Consider the following 17609-nt stretch of genomic DNA (forward strand, 5'->3'; position numbering starts at 1 on the left):
AAAGGAAGAATCTGGTGCTGTGAACCAAGGAGCTGTCTTGTAGGTGCCAAGATGGGAATGGAACAGCAATGAGGAAGCTGTTGGATCTAAGCTGCTGGCTTATTTGTCAGATTAATTTACACATAAGTAACAGTGACTGATATTGTCTTCCTATGTCCATCTTACTGGAGACATTTTTTTTTGTATTTATATATTTTTTAATATTTATTTATTTATTTGAAAGGTAGAATTACAGACAGAAAGGTTCTCCATCTGCTGGTTCACTTCCCAAATGACCACAAAGGCTGGAGCTGAGCCAATCTGAAGCCAGGAGCCAGGAGCTTCCTCCGGGTCTCCCGCGTGGGTGCAGGGGCCCAAGGACTTGGGCCATCTCCCACTACTTTCCCAGATGCATTAGCAGGAGCTGGATGGGAAGTGCAGCAGCTGGGATTCTTATGGGATGACAGTATCTCAGGCTGTGGCTTAATCCACTGGGCCATAACACCAGCCCCATAAAGTTATCTTTTAATTTTACTTTTCCATGAAATTTCTGGTGTACCCTTGTATATGCATATGATCCCACAATAGCTGGGACTCAGCAAACACAAGGCAATGCAGCCACGTGGTTGCCACAATCCATGGGACCCTTTGGATTCACAAAGCAATCAGAGACTGCTCTCCCTGCGGTGTGAAATCCTACGGTGAGCCACCAGGCCAAAAAGACAACCACCCCCCACCTACCAGCTAAGCTCTCTGCTCTCTATCTCTCTTCTAGGCTTCGTTTATAGAACATTTGAAGAATGTTTGGAATTCATTATCCAAAATGAAGACAACAGAATCCTCAAGTTCCAAAGTGGACTTCTCCTGGGACTTTACTCGAGTATAGCTATCTGGTAAGAGAACATGGTGAACGCCAAGAGGAGTTCTATGAAACCTGCGAGAGCTATTCATCCCTTAGACGCGAGGCAGCTCCAGGAGACCAGCAGGATTCAGTCCATCCCCTTCCACCAAGAACAGAAAAGTGAGGTTGTCTCCATTGTAGTCAGTGCAATGGGCTTTGTCCCCATACACATCATGCTGTGGTAGCACAGGAGTAAATAAAAAAAGCTTACAGTGCCTTCAGCCCGCCGTCTCCTTGGGTTCTGCATCCGTGGAGTCAACCAACCCTGGTTTGAAAATATTTGGGGATACATGTGTCTGTACTGAATACAGTCATTATTCCTTAAACAATACAGTGGGTGACAAGTATCCCGTAATATTTACATTGTGTTATTAGGTATTTGAAGTCATTAGAGATGATTTAAAGCCTACGGGGTGATATGCATAGGTTATATGCAAGTACCATGCCATAGTACTTAATAGAAGGGGCTTGAGAATCTAGATTTTGGTATCTGCAGAGGTCCTGGAAGCAAATCCCCTAGGATGCTAAGGGTTGACAGATCTAGCTTCTGAGGCGTGCTGGGGCTTGCGCCCACCTAGGTCTAATCCCACAGAACAACATTATTGTGAGGCTAAGGTTGGAGGATATGGTTTACATCTGTAGGGAAGGTTCCTAGCACTGAGCCCGGTGATCAGACTTACCCACGCAGCAGCAGGCAGTTCCTGAAAACCACGTTCTGTAATTAATACACAGTTATTCTTAAGTGTTGAAACTTAACTGAAAAGTGATCCCTGTTAAATATAAGAGTGGGAATAAGAGAGGGAAGAGATGTACAATTTGGAACATGCTCAAGCTGACTTGCCCCAAACGGTAGAATTAGAAACATACCAGGGGATTCCAATTCAATCCCATCAAGGTGGCATGTACCAATGCCATCTCACTAGTCCAAGTGATCAATTTCTGTTCACAATTGATCATAATGATAGGACTAAGAGCCAAAGGGAGCACATAAACAAGACTAGTGTCTTCAAATACTAACCAATAGAATAAAAAAGGGAGAGAACGATCAAACATGGGAAGCGAGATACACTCATAGAATGGCAGATGTCCTAAACAGCACTCTGGCCTCAGAATCAGCCCTTAAGGCATGCGGATCCGGCTGAAATGCCCATGAGAGTATTTCAGGCATGGAAAGCCAAGACACTCTGGCAAAAAAAAAAAAAAAAAACCTAAATGAAAGATCTCCGCAAGTGAGATCCCAGTGGAAAGAACAGGTCATCAAAGAAGGAAGTACCTTTCTCTGAAGGGAGGAGAGAACTTCCATTTTGACTACAACCTTGTCTAAATATGATCAGAGCTGATGAACTCAAAAGGCCTCCATAGCCTTGGCAGCTCATGACAAGAGCCTAGGGTGATTACTGATGCCATAAACAAGAGTGTCAATTTGTTAAGTCAACAACAGGAGTCACTGTGCACTTACTCCTCATGTAGGATCTCTGTCCTTAATGTGCTGTACATTGTGATTTAATGCTATAACCAGTACTCAAACAGTATTTTTCACTTTGTGTTTCTATGTGGGTGCAAACTGTTGAAATCTTTACTTAATGTATGCTAAACTGATCTTCTGTATATAAAGAGAATTGAAAATGAATCTTGATGTGAATGGAAGGGGAGAGGGAGCGGGAAAGGGGAGGGTTGCGGGTGGGAGGGAAGTTATGGGCGGGGGGAAGCCATTGTAATCCATAAGCTGTACTTTGGAAATTTATATTCATTAAATAAAAGTTAAAAATTAAATTAAATTAAATTAGACTTGGAAAAAAAAAAAGAAAATCACGTTTTCCCACCTCTCTTCCACGTGGCAGAGATGTGAGTACCATGCTCCCTGTCCCCTCTATCCCAGGATAGAGAGAGAGGTCCTGCACTCCATTTGCCTACTTCCTCTCCTGGAGTCACCAGCCAACCACATCACTCCTTATCACAGGAGGAGTGAGAGGAGCAGAGAAAAGATCCTGGGTCCCTCATGTGAAGCAGCAGCACCTGTACCCCGTTACCTGCATTAGCAGGAAGCTGGAGACAGGAGCCAGAGCTGGGAATTGAACATGGCCATTCCAAGTATGGGATGTGGGTGTCCCAACCAGGCTCCTGACCTCTAGGCCAAATGTTAGCACCTTATTTTTTCTTTTTTTTTTTTTTATATTCATTTATTTATTTGAAAGGCAGAATTAGAGAGAGAGAGAGAGAGAAAGAGAAAGAAAGATCTTCTATCCACTGATTCACTTCCCGCATGGCCACAACAGCCGAGGCTGGGCCAGGCTGAAGCCAGGAGCCCAGGAGTTTTATCAAGATCTCCCATGTGGGTGCAGGGGTCCAAGGACTTGGGTCATCTTCCACTGTTTTTCCAGGCACATTAGCAGAGAGCTGCATTGGAAGTGGAGCAGCCGGGACTTGAACTGGTGCCCATATGGGATGCCTGTGTCACAGGTGGCAGCTTTACCTGCTATGGCACGATGCTGCCTCCCTTATTAAGTGTTTAACTCAGTAGGCCTAGAGCTATGAGGGTATCCTCAAGGAAGGAGATGAATGGTAAAGCTTCGGAACACTAATTAAATTTCTCCCACGACTTTCCTTAAGACTAAAAATTACCCTCCATTCTCATCTACCTCAAATTGTATGTAACCGTGTTGTCCAGGGTGGTCCATCAGAGATTTTGTGATGAGATTAAATAACATGGAAAACATCCCTAGATGAAATGCCACGAACTAGAGAAGTTCTAAGTTTGAGTACCAACATCCTCTTATTGTAAACTTACTTGAGAGAAATTACAATCCAAAAATCAAAGTTCAGAAAGTCAAATTAACTTGCCTCTGTGAATTAAGGTTCAAGAAATATGAAGTCCAAAACTCCTCCTCACGGCTTTCTTCCATTTCAGCTGGAGAGTTCAACAGCTGTGTCTTGGGTCAATGCTCCTTACACTTGAGTGGACCTCAGATCACCTGGAGAGTTTGTTAGCTCAGGCCCCTAGCCTCACTCCCTGAGTCTGATTAAGCAGATCTGGGTTGGACCAGAGCATGGGCATTGATAAGCATCACCCAAGGTGACCCTGCTAAAGTGTGGACGACACTCTGAGTAGCAGTACTTGGCCTGAGCCGTCTCTCTTTGGAATTGGAGTAATCTCTTCAAGTCCCTGAGCCTACAGCTCCACGTGTCTGATCTCCCTTGCTTCTTAAAATGGTAGATGGTAGCTGTCTGAGTCCATTTTCTGTTGCCGTAACTGAGTCCCACAGACTGGGGACCTTAAAAATAACAGAGCTCTATTCAGCTCACCAACTAGAGGTTATAATTCCAAGAGTGCGGCACTGGCAGCTACCTGGCAGTCTGGTCAGGGTCTTCTTGCTGCATAACACAGTGTGGGGAGATCACATGGCCAGACAAGGCACACATGCCAGAGAGCGCTCACGAGAACCACTCCCCTCGATAACTCGTTACTCCAGTGGTCAGTTGATCCATGTATAGGTTAATCCATTCAGGAGGGCAGAGCACTCTGACCCAATCTTCTCCCAGTGGTCCTGCCTCCAAACAGCATGAGCGTATGAATTTGGGGATCAAGTTTCTTACATGTAAAATTTAGGGAATGCATTCCAAGCGTAGCAGTAGCTAGTGTTACCTGGGTGTTCCCAAAGATTCTATTCCTCTCAAACCATCAAAATTCTACCTTCTTTTGCTGCATGTCCCTGAATTTCTTGCTGTTTGGGGGATTGTGGAGTAAGTGGGGTAAGCGGGAGGCAGACTTTCAGAAGCCCCAGCACTGGAAGCAACACATCCAGAGAGAGTCATTACAGAAAATGAGCCCATTCCGGGAGTGGTACTGATTTTTCTTGTCCCTCTGTGCAGGTATGGCAGACTTCAGGAATGGGACAACTTCTATGTATTTTCTAACAGAGCTAAAACTCTAGTGTCAAGAAGAACCCCGACGATTCTTTACTATGACGGCGTATCTAGGTACATGGAGGGCCAAGTTCTCCAACTTCAAAAGCAAATTGAAGAACAATCTGAGACTGCCCAGGACAGTGGAGTTGAGCTACTCAAGGTGAGGTTGTTCTCCGGCTTCAGGCATAACGTCTCTCCTTAAAGGGATTTCTGTCTGCCTCTTGTGCTAGTTTTTTCTGACTATAGAATCTATACATGTGTTAGGCTATCGTAGAACTTTATTCAAAAAGATGTTCTTTGCCCTCTTACATGTGATTTAATTTATTCCAAGTTTTCTCTTTTTCTCTCCAAATGCCATATGATTGCCCATCATTATCAGTTTTATTTATTTATTTGAAAGGCAGAGTGACAGAAAGAGAGGAGAGACACAGAGAGAACTTCCATCTTCTGGTTCACTCCCCAAATGGCTGCAAAGGCTGGGGCGGGGCCAGGCCAAAGCCAGCAGCCTGGAACTCTATTGGGTATATCAAATGGGTCATAGGAGACCAAGCACTTGGACCATCTCTGATACTTTCCCAGGCGCAACAGCAGGGAGTTGGGTTGGAAGCAGAGCTTCCTATGGGAGGCTAGCATCGCAGTGGGCCATTTGGCAAGTGAACCAGAGGATGGAAAATCTCTTTCTCTCTGTCACTCTACTTTTCAAGTGAAGAAATCTTTAAACAATGATATGGCTAGATGCTCTTTTTTAGGCATTTATCCTGTTTGATGTTCTCTGAGCTTCTGGATCTGTGATTTGGTCTTTGGTTTTAATTTGGTTATTATTAGTTAATATTATTGGTTATTAATTTGATTATTATTTTATTTTATTTTATTACTATTTTAACTACTTATTTGTTTGTCTTTTTCTTCTCCTTCTGCTATTCCCATTATGCATATGTTACACCATTTGTAGTTGTCCCACAGTCCTTGGATATTTTGTTCTGCTTTTTTTTTCAGTCTTTCTTTTCTTTGGTTTTCTTTCTACTAATATAGCCTCAAGCTCAGACTCGCATCTGTGTCCAATCTACTAATATGCCCAGCAAAGGCCTTCTTTATTTCTCTGACAGTGCTTTGATTTTTTTAGAGATTTATTTATTTATTTGAAAGGCAGAGTTACAGAGAGCGAGAAGGAGAGACACACAGAAAGAGAGGTCTTCCATCTGCTGGTTCACTCCACAAATGGCTGCAACAGCCAGAGCTGGGCCAGGCCAAAGCCAGGAGCCAGGAGCTACATCCAGGTCTCCCAAGAAGGCGCAGGGGACCAAGCACTTAGACCATCTTCAGCTGCTTTCCCAGCAGCATTGGCAAGGAGCTGGATTGGAAGTGGAGCAGCTGGCACTCAAACCTGCACCCATATGGGATGCTGGCGTGCTGGCATTGCAGGGGGTAGCTTCACCGTTATGCCACACTGCCAGCTCCCATCTTAACAGTGTTTCCAATCTCTAGCATTTCTTTTTTATTCTTTCTTCTGATTTTCATCACTCTGCCTATATTGCCCTTACCTGCTCTTGACTTTATCCATTAGAACACTTAGCATTTTCATCACAGTTGCTTTAGAATCTGGTCTGTTTTTAATTCCAAGTCTCCCTGCCATGTCCGGTCCTGATGCTCACCCCATCTCTTCCAGCTGTGCTTTTTCCCTTTTAATACACTTGGTAATTTTTTCTTATAGGTTGGACCAGGTCACAGGGACTTGTGCAAATAAGTCTTCAGCAATGTGGCGATAAGGTGTGGAGGCAGGAAGCCTTCCAGAATTCAGGGTTAGGTTTGAGCAAAACTCCAAAGTGAGCCTGTGGGTTTGGACCAGCGCTTTTCAGTTCCTCCTCCTCTAGCTGGTTCCCCTCGGCCACTTTTCCCTTCCCAAGTGGGTTAGGCGCTGGTTAAATAGTTTCTCCCCTGTGCAAACCTGGTTCACAAGAACGGAGTAATTTGGGTATTTCAAATTGTTCCTCTCCCCTTCTTCTGCTGGAAACATAGGGGATTTTTCTCTAGGATTGACTGTGAGAATCTAGTCAAAATCCTGGACATAAAACTCACAAGTGTGGGCCCTCTGGAGGCTTTTCATTTATTTTACTTTTCATCCTTTATTATTATTATTATTATTATTACGGTCAAATGCCTGTAACCTAAAATGTGCCATGTTAACCATTTGAAGTGCACAGTTCAGTGGCATTCGTGCATTCATAACGTGAGCTTCCATCACCCCCGTCCATTTCTCCAGCTCTTTCCATCTTGTGCACCTGACACTGTTCTCTTTAAGTGTGGCTGGGTGGTTTGTGGTGTTGTTTAAGTCCTCTGCTCCCTTGCTTATCTCTGTCTGGCTGTTCTGCTCATTCTTGAGAGTCTGCCGTGTTGGTGTAGAGTTGCCTGTTTCCATCTCCAGTTCCATCCGTCTCTGCATCGTGCCCTTTCATGCGTTTGTCATTAGCTGCGCACGTTTATAACTGTTCTGTCTTCTTGCTCTAGTGACTCTCACTAATTCATAATGCCCTTCCTCGTCTCTTATCACCATTTTTGATGTAAAGTTTATTTTGTCTGATATTACAGTGTCTAATAATGTGATAGGTCTGGAAGTCTTATTTTCCTCCTTCCCCAAGGATTGCTTTTTTGTTGTTGTTGCTATTGTTTTTTGCTTGCTTTGGTTTTTTAAAATTGTCTTAGGCTGTGTGCCAAGGATTGGCTTGAGGTATAAATTTAAGATCTTCCCAGGTCTTTCCTGAGTCCTTGCCTTTCCCTGTCCACGTGCAGTCACTTTCTAACTTTTCCCATAGAATGTCCTAGTCTTTAATGTCTGAATCTCAAAGGGACCTTGGCTCTTTGAACTCCTTGGAATCCCTTTGACCAGAGTGGGTGGGACTTCAACCGTGGAGGCAGGTACAACAACAATGGCTGTTTGTCTATACACCTTTTTGTTTCTTTTTTTTTTTTTTTTAATATTTATTTATTTATTTGAAAGGCAGAGGCAGGGAGAGAGAGGTCTTCCATCCACTGGTTTATTCCCCAATTGGCTGCAATGGCCAGAGCTCCCCTGATCTGAAGTCAGGAGCCCGGAGCTTTTCCAGGACCCCCAAGCAGGTGCAGGGGTTCAAGAATTTGGGTCACCTTCCACTACTTTCTCAGGCCATAGCAGAGACCTGGATGGGAAGTGGAGCAGCCAGGACTCGAACCGGCACGGCTTTGCCTGCTACGCCACAGCGCCAGCCCCAAGCAATTTACTGAGTATAGCTCAGGTTTCCCTACGCTGGCACAGGTTTCTCCTGGTGAGTGCCAGCTGTGTGAAGCTGTGATTCCCAGTACTCAGCTGACTCCCTCCAGTCTCTGAGGCAGCAATTTGGCCTCCATCCTCGCCTCTCTTTCAGAACCAAGAAGAGTTGTCGGTTTCTCTGTCTGTTCAGCTTTTTCACTTGTTGCTAGGACCAAGCACTGACTTCCAAGCTCCTTGTATATGGAGCTGGCCATTTTTTTTTTTTTTTTTGAAAGTCAAATTAACAAGGAGGGAAGGAGGGAGGGAGAGAGAGCAAGCTTCCATCCCCTTTTCACTGTCCAAATGCCTGCAACAACCAGGGCTCTGCCAGGCCAAAGCAGGAGCCAGGAACTCCATCCAGGTCTCCAGGAGGGTGACAGAAACCCAGGTTCTCAGCCCATCTGCTGCCGCCTCCTAGGTGCGTTAGCAGGGAGCTGGATCCGAGGCATGGAGTAGCCGGGACTAGAACCAGGCCCTCTTATGTGGATTGGGGGGTCTCCTAAACAGAAGCTCTTTTTAATTTTTTTAAAGATTTATTTTATTCATTCGAAAGTCAGAGTTACACAGAGAGAGAAGGAAAGGCAGAGAGAGAGAGAGAGGTCTTCCATCTGCTGGTTCTCTCTCTAATTGTGCAGCTGGAGCTGTGCTTCTCCAAAGCCAGGAGCCAGGAGCTTCTTCTGGGTCTCCCATGCGGCTGCAGGGGCCCAAGGACTTGGGCCATCTTCCACTGCTTTCCCAGGCCACAGCAGAGAGCTGGGTCACAAGTGAAGCAGCCGGGTCTTGAACTGGTGCCCATATGGGATGCTGGCACTGCAGGCGGCGGCTTTCCCTGCTGCGCCACAGCACCGGACGCAGCAGCTCTTAACCTGCGGCATCACAACACCCACTGCAGGAACTCATTAATTTTTCTCCTGAATTTTCAACAATTAACTTGTATTGCTTTGATCAGCAAAAGAAAATGTGTTGTTGTTTTAAGTTCTGGCAGAGAAATATTGATGGGCCCTTCTTCCATCACATTCCCCGGTCCGACGGGCCTTGGGAGCCACTGCACTCCACCCGACACTTACCATCTGACCCCCAGTATTCATATCTCTGTAATACACTCCTCGGTTGACTCTTACCCTTGGAATGTCCCCAAGCCCCCCGTGGAGGAACAACGTGGCAGCCGAGGACCCTTTTCTGATTCTGATCATGTTCCTGGTGCTTTTGTTTTTAATCCTAGAGCCTGGAGAGTCTGGTGGCTCAAAATACTACTGGCCCCGTCTTCTACCCAAGGCTCTACCACCTGATGGCCTACATCTGTATACTCATGGGAGACGGGCAGAACTGTGACCTCTTCCTGAACACAGCCTTGAAGCTCTCTGAAATACAGGGGAACGTGCTAGAGAAATGCTGGCTGAACATGAGCAAGGTGGGTACTATCCCTGGGCAAGCCGGGGGTGGGGGTGGGGACACTCACCCTTCCAGGAAACCCCAGACGCCTGCTTCCACTTGGGAGGTCCTTGTCTTAGTCCATTTGGGCTAAAAATATCTTACATTGGGTCATTTGTAAACAACGGAGAGTTGCTGCTTTCAGTTTTGGAAGCTGCTAGCCAGTCCAAGATCAAGGTGCTAAGAGTTCAATGTCTGGCGGGAGCCTGTTTCTCTTTGGTGGTGCCTCTTGCTGCACTATCATGTGGTGCAATGGTGGGGGGGAAACTCACTCCCTTAAATGCTTGTGTTTGTTTATTTATAAAGTGATAGTGCTCTTACCTGGAGAGTCTATTGCTTGTTCTCTCTCTCTCTCTTTTTTTTTTTTTTTTGCAAGATTTATTTATTTGAAAGGCAGAGTGAGGGAAGGGGTAGGGTGGGTGGGGGTGAGGAGAAACAGATCTTCCATTTGCTGGTTCACTCCCCAACGGGCTTCAATGGCCAGGACTGGGCCAGGCTGAAGCCAGGAGCCAGGAACTCTATCCTGGTCTCCCATGTCAATGGCAGGAATTCAAGCACTTGGGCCATTCTCCACTGCTTCCCAGACCCTTTAGCAAGGGGCTAGATCAGAACTGGAAGTGCCTGGACCTGAACCCGTGCTTCAACATGGGATGCAGCAGCCCAACCCAGCTGCACCACAACGCCCATCCTGTTAACATCTATTTTAAAAAATGAACGTATACATGTGAAGTGCAGAAGTAGAGGTAGAGACAGAGACTTGGAGAAAAAGAAAGAGCTCCCACCACCGGTTCACTCCCCAAATGCTCTCAACGGCTGGGGCTGGGCCAGGCTGATACTCAGAATCAGGATCTCAATACAACACTCCCACATAGGTGGCAGGGGCACAAGTACTTGGGACATCACCTGCTGCCTGCACATTAGTAGGAAACTGGAACTGAGCTGGGATCCAAACCCAGCTTAAGACAGCTTTTTAACAGCTAAGCCAAACACTCGCTGCAAGCCCTTTTAAAAAAATACTAGCTCCATTTATGTATTAAGTTTTTAAGATTGATTTTATTTGTTTGAAAGGCAGAGTTTCAGAGAGAGAGGAAGAGAGAGAGAGAGAGAGAGAGATCTTCCATCCACTGGTTCACTCCCTAAATGGCCGCAATGGCTAGAGCTGGGCCAGGCTGAAGCCAGGAGCTTGGAATTCTGTCTGGGACTCCCACATGGGTACCAAGGGCCCCAGGACTTGGGCCATCCTCCACTGCTTTCCCAGGTGCATTAGCAGGGAGCTGGATAGGAAGCAGAGCAGCCCCAGGACTTGAACTAGCGCCCAGATGGGGATGCCCTGTGTCACAGGTGACTGCTTAAGTTGCAGACCACAACACTGGCCCCACGCAGCCCACTCCTGACCTAATCATCACCCGAAGGCCCCCACCTCTTCACGCCATCGCCATAGGCATCAAATCCCTACATAAATCAAATCCCTATAAATCCCTACTCACATTCAACACAGGTCTTTCTGTGCCAGCCCCTGTGGTTCATGTTTGTAAGCCTCCCCTGCAGACCCTGTAAGTTCTCCTGGACTCCCCCTGATCCAACCCCCTTTAGCACACTCTCTGCCCCTCTCGTGTGGACTTACCACTGGGTGCCACATTTATCCACAAGTCTCCCCTCCAGCATTTACATCTCAAAGGCCAAAACCGTGCTGAGGACCCAGCACAGCACCTTACTGTCAGTACTTGTTGAGTTAGAGAACGAGTGTGCTATAACACGTGTTTTGTTAAGGAGGCTTATGTCGGTATCCTAGTTTGGGAAGCAAAATTCGTTTTTGTCCCTGGGTTCACCTGGTTTTAAAAGCATCCAAGGATGGGGCGGTGTTTTTACAGAGGGTTAAGCCACTGCCTGGAACGCCAGCATCCCATATGGGCGCCAGTTCAAGTCCCGGCTCCTCCTCTTCCCATCCAGCTCCCTGCTAATGCAGCTTGGAAAGCAGTGCAGCATGGTCCAAGTGCTTGAGCCCCTGCACCCACTGGGAGACCAGGAAGAAGCTCCTGGCCCTGGCTCCTGCCATTTAGAGAGTGAACCAGCAGATGGAAGCACACACTCTCTCTCTCTTTCTCTCTCTCTCTTTCTCTCCCTCTGTCTCCATATCTCTGCCTTTTAAATAAATAAATCTTTTTTTTTTTTAAGCATCTGAGGATGGGCCAGTGTTGTGGCACATAGGTTCAGCCACTGTTTCCTATGTTGGTGTCCTATATGAGGTCCTGGCTAAGCTGCTTCTGCTTAGCTTCCTGTTAATGTGCACCCTGGGAGGCAGCAGATGGTGGCTCAGGTCCTTGGGCCCCTGCTACCCATGGGAGACCAGGATGGAGTTCCTGGCTCCCAGCTTTCCTGTTGCAGCTATTTAGGGAGTGAACCAGCAGAGGGAAGCGCTCTCTCTCTCTCTCTCTTTCTCTCTCTCTCTCTCTCTCACTCGCTCTGCCTTTCAAATAAACAACTCTTAATTGGAAAGCTCCAGGGCCATTTAGCCATTTGTGGCATCAGGCCAGTGCTGGCCTCCGAGGCCAGGGAGCGCCAGCTGGTCCTTCGTTCTCTTCCCCTCTCAGGAATGGTGGTACTCAAACTGTACGCTAACAGAAGACCAGTGGCTGCATACGATCCTGAGTCTCCCGGCGTGGGAAAAAATTGTATCCGGCAAGGTGAACATCCACGACGTTCAGAAAAACAAATTTCTCATGCGAGTTAACATCCTGGACAACCCCTTCTAACGTGCTGGGGGGGAAAAAGAGCAAAGATGTTAACGAGATCCATGCCCTTGCAATGTTCTGTTTTTGATCCTTCTCTGTAGCCAGCACCCTCCGGGTTCTTTTTTTCCACACTCTCTTCTCTTGCAGACACGGAGCCGGGGAAGTTGGCTGCTTCTTCCTTGGAGAGACAGAGAGGGTGGCCAGTGTCATGCTTTGCTTCCTCTAACATTGCCTTTCCTTTCTGTCTTTTGTTTAAAGCCCTGACCTGTGTATTTCAGCCCATGCAAAACTGTACCATATAGGAAGACGGTGCGACACCTTGTGTTGCGACAGACCCGTGTCTGGTTAATGTATTAAACTGCAAGTGTTTTATTTTTAAATGTTCAGTTGTTAAATCTTTTGGAGGAAGCATGCCATCATAAGTAGCCAGCTCTGGGCATGGTCTACAAAGACACATTTCTGTAGAGCCTGCCTGGTTTCCACGGCCACGGTGATACTCCAACATGGGGATACTCCAGTCCATGCACCAAGTATCGGCGGATGGCAGTTGCTTTTCTTAAATTGAAATATTAGGAATTTTGATGTGGCTATCTTGTACATGCTTAGTATATAAAAAATAATAGCAATCATCTTTATTTCCCAGCTGTCAAGGCAAGGCTCTGCATTTTTCATCCTGATGTTGCAAATGAATCCCACAAAGGAGGGTGGACTGACCACATGATACCTCCTGTAAGGTTTGCCACAGAGGCCTGGGGGCCTGGCACAGTGGACAGAGTACCAGGCTATGAATCCCAGATGTTTCTCATTCCCTGACCTCCCTATGTCAGCACATGGTTGTATTGAATAAGATAGTGGAGGTAGAGAGTACAGCATATTGGGGCTGACATTGTGGTATAGAAGGTTAAGCCACCACCTGCGATGCCGCCATCCCATATGGGCACCAGTTCCAGTCCCAGCTGTTCCACTTCAGATCCAGCTCCCTGCTAATGTACCTGAGAAAGCAGTGGAAGATGGCTCAAGTGCTCCTGGTTTTAGCCTGGCCCAGCACTGGCCATTGTGGCCATTTGGGAAGTGAACCAGTGGATAGAAGATCTTTTCTCTCTCTCTCTGCCTATCTAAGAAATAAGAAAAAAGAAAATTATAGTGCGTCATATATATATAAACACAGACAACGTTTTTTTTATTTTTATTTTTTTGACAGGCAGAGGACAGTGAGAGAGACAGACAGAGAGAAAGGTCTTCCTTTACCGTTGGTTCACTCTCCAATGGCCGCTATGGCCGGCGTGCTGCAGCTGGTGTACCACACTGATCCGAAGGCAGGAGCCAGGTGCTTCTCCTGGTCTCCCAGGCAGTTGCAGGGCCCAAGGACTTGGGCCATCCTCCACTGCACTCCCGGGCCACAGCAGAGAGCTGGCCTGGAAGAGGGGCAACCGGGACAGAATCCGGCGCCCTGACCAGGACTAGAACCCGGTGTGTTGGCACTGCAGGCGGAGGATTAGCCTATTGAGCCATGGTGCCAGCCTCAGACACCTAATTTTTAAAATAAATGCATCAAGGGGCCAGCGCTGTGGTGTAATGGGTAAAACCACCTCCTGCAGTACAGGCATCCCATATGGGTGCTGGTTCAAATCCCAGCTGCTTTGGTTCCGATCCAGCTCCCTGCTATGGCCTGGGGAAGCAGTAGAAGATGGCCCTGCACCTGTGTGGGAGACCCGGAAGAAGCTCCTGGCTCCTGGCTTTGGATCGGCACAGCTCCAGCCATTGCGGCCAGTTGGGGAGTGAATCAGTGGATGGAAGACCTCTCTCTCTTTCTCTCTACCTCTTCATCTCTCTCTGTGTAACTCTGCCTTTCAAATAAATAACACTTAAAAAATGCATCAAATATTAAACTTCAGGAGCTATCTCCTTCAAAGTTGCCATCATGGAAGCTGTGTAGTATCCTTTGCTTTCTAATTGCCTCCGTCACTTTGTATATCACTCATCTAATTTCATTTTCTTTTTCACTCACCCACCAACAAGTAATCAGCATTTGAGGAATGAACTAGCAAATGGAAGAATGCTCTCTCTCTTTCTCTCCGCCTTTCAAATAAAAAAAATGAATTCTAAAAATTTTTAAATGGACACAGAAAAAGATTAGAGGTTGCCAGGGGTTGTGGAGAGGATTGGATGAACAGGTGAAGTACAGGATTTTTAAGGCAGTGAAATTATTGTGTACAACACTGCAATGGCGGACATGGGTCATTTTACATTCATCCAAACCCATAGAAAGGACAACGGCAAGGGTGGGCTTTAATGGAAACTGTGGACTGTGGGTGATGGTAATGTGTTAGGGCAGTTCTTCAGTTGTAGAAACGTCCCGCTGTGGCGGGGGAGGCTGACAACGGGTGAGGATGTGCATGTGCCGGCTCGGGAGGTAGATGGGAATTCTGCACCTTGCACTCAATTTTGCTGTGAACCTAAAAGGGCTCTAAAAAAACAAAGTTCCTTAAAGAAACCCAAACCAGAAACAAGCCTGAAGCCTGTGTGCACCAGCCTGCCCTCCCTCCACAGAGCACGCTGCTCTGTCCCCCACTCCTGTGCCACCTGCTGCCTCCTCAGCCCCTGTAGCACTGGCACAGTCTGGTTGTCCCTGGTTCTTCTGTTTCTTCAGCACCCTCCCCACCCGTCAGCAGAGCCAGAAAACCCGCGGGATACATCTGGAACACAACCACTGAACACCACCTTCACCATGCCACCTTACACAGAACCGTGGCGGCTGCTCGCTGGGGCTACTGCAACAGACCAACTGACCTACCTGCCTGCTTCCAGTCCTGGCCCTCCCTGGCCTCCTCCCAGCCAGAAAGCCAAGTCAGCCTGCTCACTGCCATGTTCCTCCAATCTCTTCCAAGGCACTTATTAGAAGAAGATCAGAGGCCGACGCCGCGGCTCACTAGGCTAATCCTCCGCCTTGTGGCGCTGGCACACGGGGTTCTAGTCCCGGTCGGGGCGCCGGATTCTGTCCCGGTTGCCCCTCTTCCAGGCCAGCTCTCTGCTGTGGCCCGGGAGTGCAGTGGAGGATGGCCCAAGTGCTTGGGCCCTGCACCCCATGGGAGACCAGGATAAGTACCTGGCTCCTGCCATCGGATCAGCATGGTGCGCCGGCCGCAGTGCGCCGGCCACGGCGGCCATTGGAGGGTGAACCAACGGCAAAAGGAAGACCTTTCTCTCTGTCTCTCTCTCTCACTGTCCACTCTGCCTGTAAAAAAAAAAAAAGAAGAAGAAGAAGAAGAAGAAGATCAAAATGACCCACTCTGTTGTGCAAGTTCTACCCTTGCCTCCCTTTCGAACTTCATACCACTCTTCCCCAGCCCTAACGTGCTCTTTCACTCTAACCTGCTGGATGTCCTCAGAAGAGATTAAGTGATAGGCATTCTTTCTTCTCTTACAAAATTCTTTTTTAAAATTTTTTTCTTTAATATTTATTTATTTATTTGAAAGGCAGTATTACAGAGAGGCAGAGGCAGAAAGAGAGATCTTCCATCTGCTGGTTCACTCCCCAAATGACTGCACGAACCGGAGCCAGGCCAATCTGAAGCCAGGAGCCAGGAGCTTCCTCCGGGTCTCCCAGTGGGTGCAGGGGCCCAAGCACTTGGACCATGCTCTGCTGCTATCCCAGGTACATTAGCAGGGAGCTGGATTGGAAGTGGAGCAGCAGAGACTTGAACCAGCACCGATATGGGATGCTGGCATTGTGGGCAGCGGCTTAACCCCAACACAATGCTGGCCCATCCTTGGGTGCTTTTAAAACCAGGTGAACCCAGGAACAAAAATAGGTTGCCAGCACTGGAAGCAGTGGCTGAACCTGCTGGTGCATAACACTGGCCCATCCTTGGATGCTTTTTAAAAAAGAAAGATTTATTTATTTGAAAGGCAGAGTTACAGAGGTGGGGGAGAGAGAGAGAGAGAGAGAAAGAGAGAGAGAGAGAGGTTTTTCCATCCACTGGTTCACTTCCCAAATGGCTGTAACGGCTGGAGCTAAGCCAATCTGAAACCAGGAGCCAGGAGCTTCTTCCAGGCAGGCCTCTCAATTGTGCAAGGGCCCAAGCACTTGGGCCATCTTTTACTGCTTACCCAGGCCACAGCAGAGAGCTGGATTAGAAGTAGAGCAGCTGGGGCTCGAACTGGCGCCCATATGGGATGCCAGCACTGCAGGCAGAGGCTTTACCTACTATGCCATCCGTAGTGCTGGCGCCACAAAGTTCTTTTGCCTACTGCCAACTTGGGCTAGGGCAGCCCTGGCCTGGCCCAGGGAGACCAAGTCACCTGAGGATGTTCATTTGGGTCTTGGTGTCTCCTGTTTGCTGCTTACTTCTGCAGGCAAAGCAAAGGGCAGTCCACCTGAAGAGCTCCCCCTGGCTGGGAGTAGGAGAAGGGCACGCGTTGAGTGAAGGCGGGTGGGTGCCCATTGAGAAGCTAAGCTCAAGTGGTGCCTGTCCCTCACTTATTGGGAGAGGTGTCTGACACTGAGCGTCCCTCAATTATGGGAATGGAGGCCAGGGCTGAGAGGAGCATTCTGCACAGGCTGCTCTGTGCCGCTCTACTCTGGTGCCAGTCCCTGCTGTCAGAGGACACTGGTCAGGGCTTCCATGTGAACAACTGGCACCCTAGCACAAGTAGAGCAGGGGCAGCCAGCCTTCTAACACTTGCTCTTCAAAAGCCTCTTTTGCACTTTAGTGACTTGTGAGTGAAAGCAACAAGGGCCTGACAAAGAGACAGGAAGAGGTGGGAAGGGCTGGGCTGTAATGTTTTTGGAGATTGTATTTCCCCATGCATCTGAATCCAAGGTCGCATGCAGGAAACTTACAGGAAACTTGAACTTAGTTTCTGGCATGGCTTGGGGCCTTCCCTAAGTCTCTTCTCATCCATTTCCTCATCTCTAAACTAAAGAAGTGAGCAGGCCCCTGTTCCCCAAATCTGGCTGTGATCCGGCTTCCTGCGGACTCAATGGCTGAGCATGCATTTCATGCCCAGCCAGCAGGTGGCAGCACTGGCCCCACTGTGGCTGCAGCCCAAGGGACTGCACGGGCCAAGCTCTCCCAGGCTGTTGTCTGCAGATCTACAGCCTCAGCTCTTAGCAAGGCTCCCCTCATTCCCTACAGGAAGCCTCCAAAAAGACATTCTGGATATGACTATTTTTAGGAGAAAGATGATATAAACAGTTCACGAAGGCCTCAGGAACAGAAAGGGATGGAGAAGTGATTATCTTTTTTTTTTTTTTTTAATTCTTCCTACACCTGTGAACTTGCAGAGTGCCTAACTGCAGCATTAGGCTCAGTGCCTGACATAGAGCAAGGGTGCATACGGGATGCACCATAGGCGGTGGCTTAACCCACTGCTC

The 17609-nt window shown here is 47.8% G+C and overlaps 1 protein-coding gene across 13 annotated transcripts in view; it reads left to right on the plus strand.

Moving 5' to 3' along the window:
* Positions 1 to 17609, plus strand: part of ADCY10 (adenylate cyclase 10) — a 147276-nt gene that overhangs the window by 122633 nt on the left and 7034 nt on the right. For 6 of the 13 annotated variants that reach the window (XM_089336620.1, XM_070076642.2, XM_089336623.1 and 3 more), the window contains 5 exons: positions 755 to 872; positions 4751 to 4946; positions 9292 to 9480; positions 12092 to 12184; positions 13888 to 14156. In XM_089336620.1, coding sequence (XP_089192746.1) covers positions 755 to 872; positions 4751 to 4946; positions 9292 to 9480; positions 12092 to 12184; positions 13888 to 14073 — 782 coding nt within the window. In that variant the 3' untranslated portion in view covers positions 14074 to 14156. 13 annotated transcript variants of the gene reach the window in all.

The sequence above is a fragment of the Oryctolagus cuniculus genome, chromosome 7 (genome assembly GCF_051225735.1).
Source record: "Oryctolagus cuniculus isolate XC-2025 breed Fujian yellow rabbit chromosome 7, ASM5122573v1, whole genome shotgun sequence".
NCBI classification, from domain to species: domain Eukaryota; kingdom Metazoa; phylum Chordata; class Mammalia; order Lagomorpha; family Leporidae; genus Oryctolagus; species Oryctolagus cuniculus.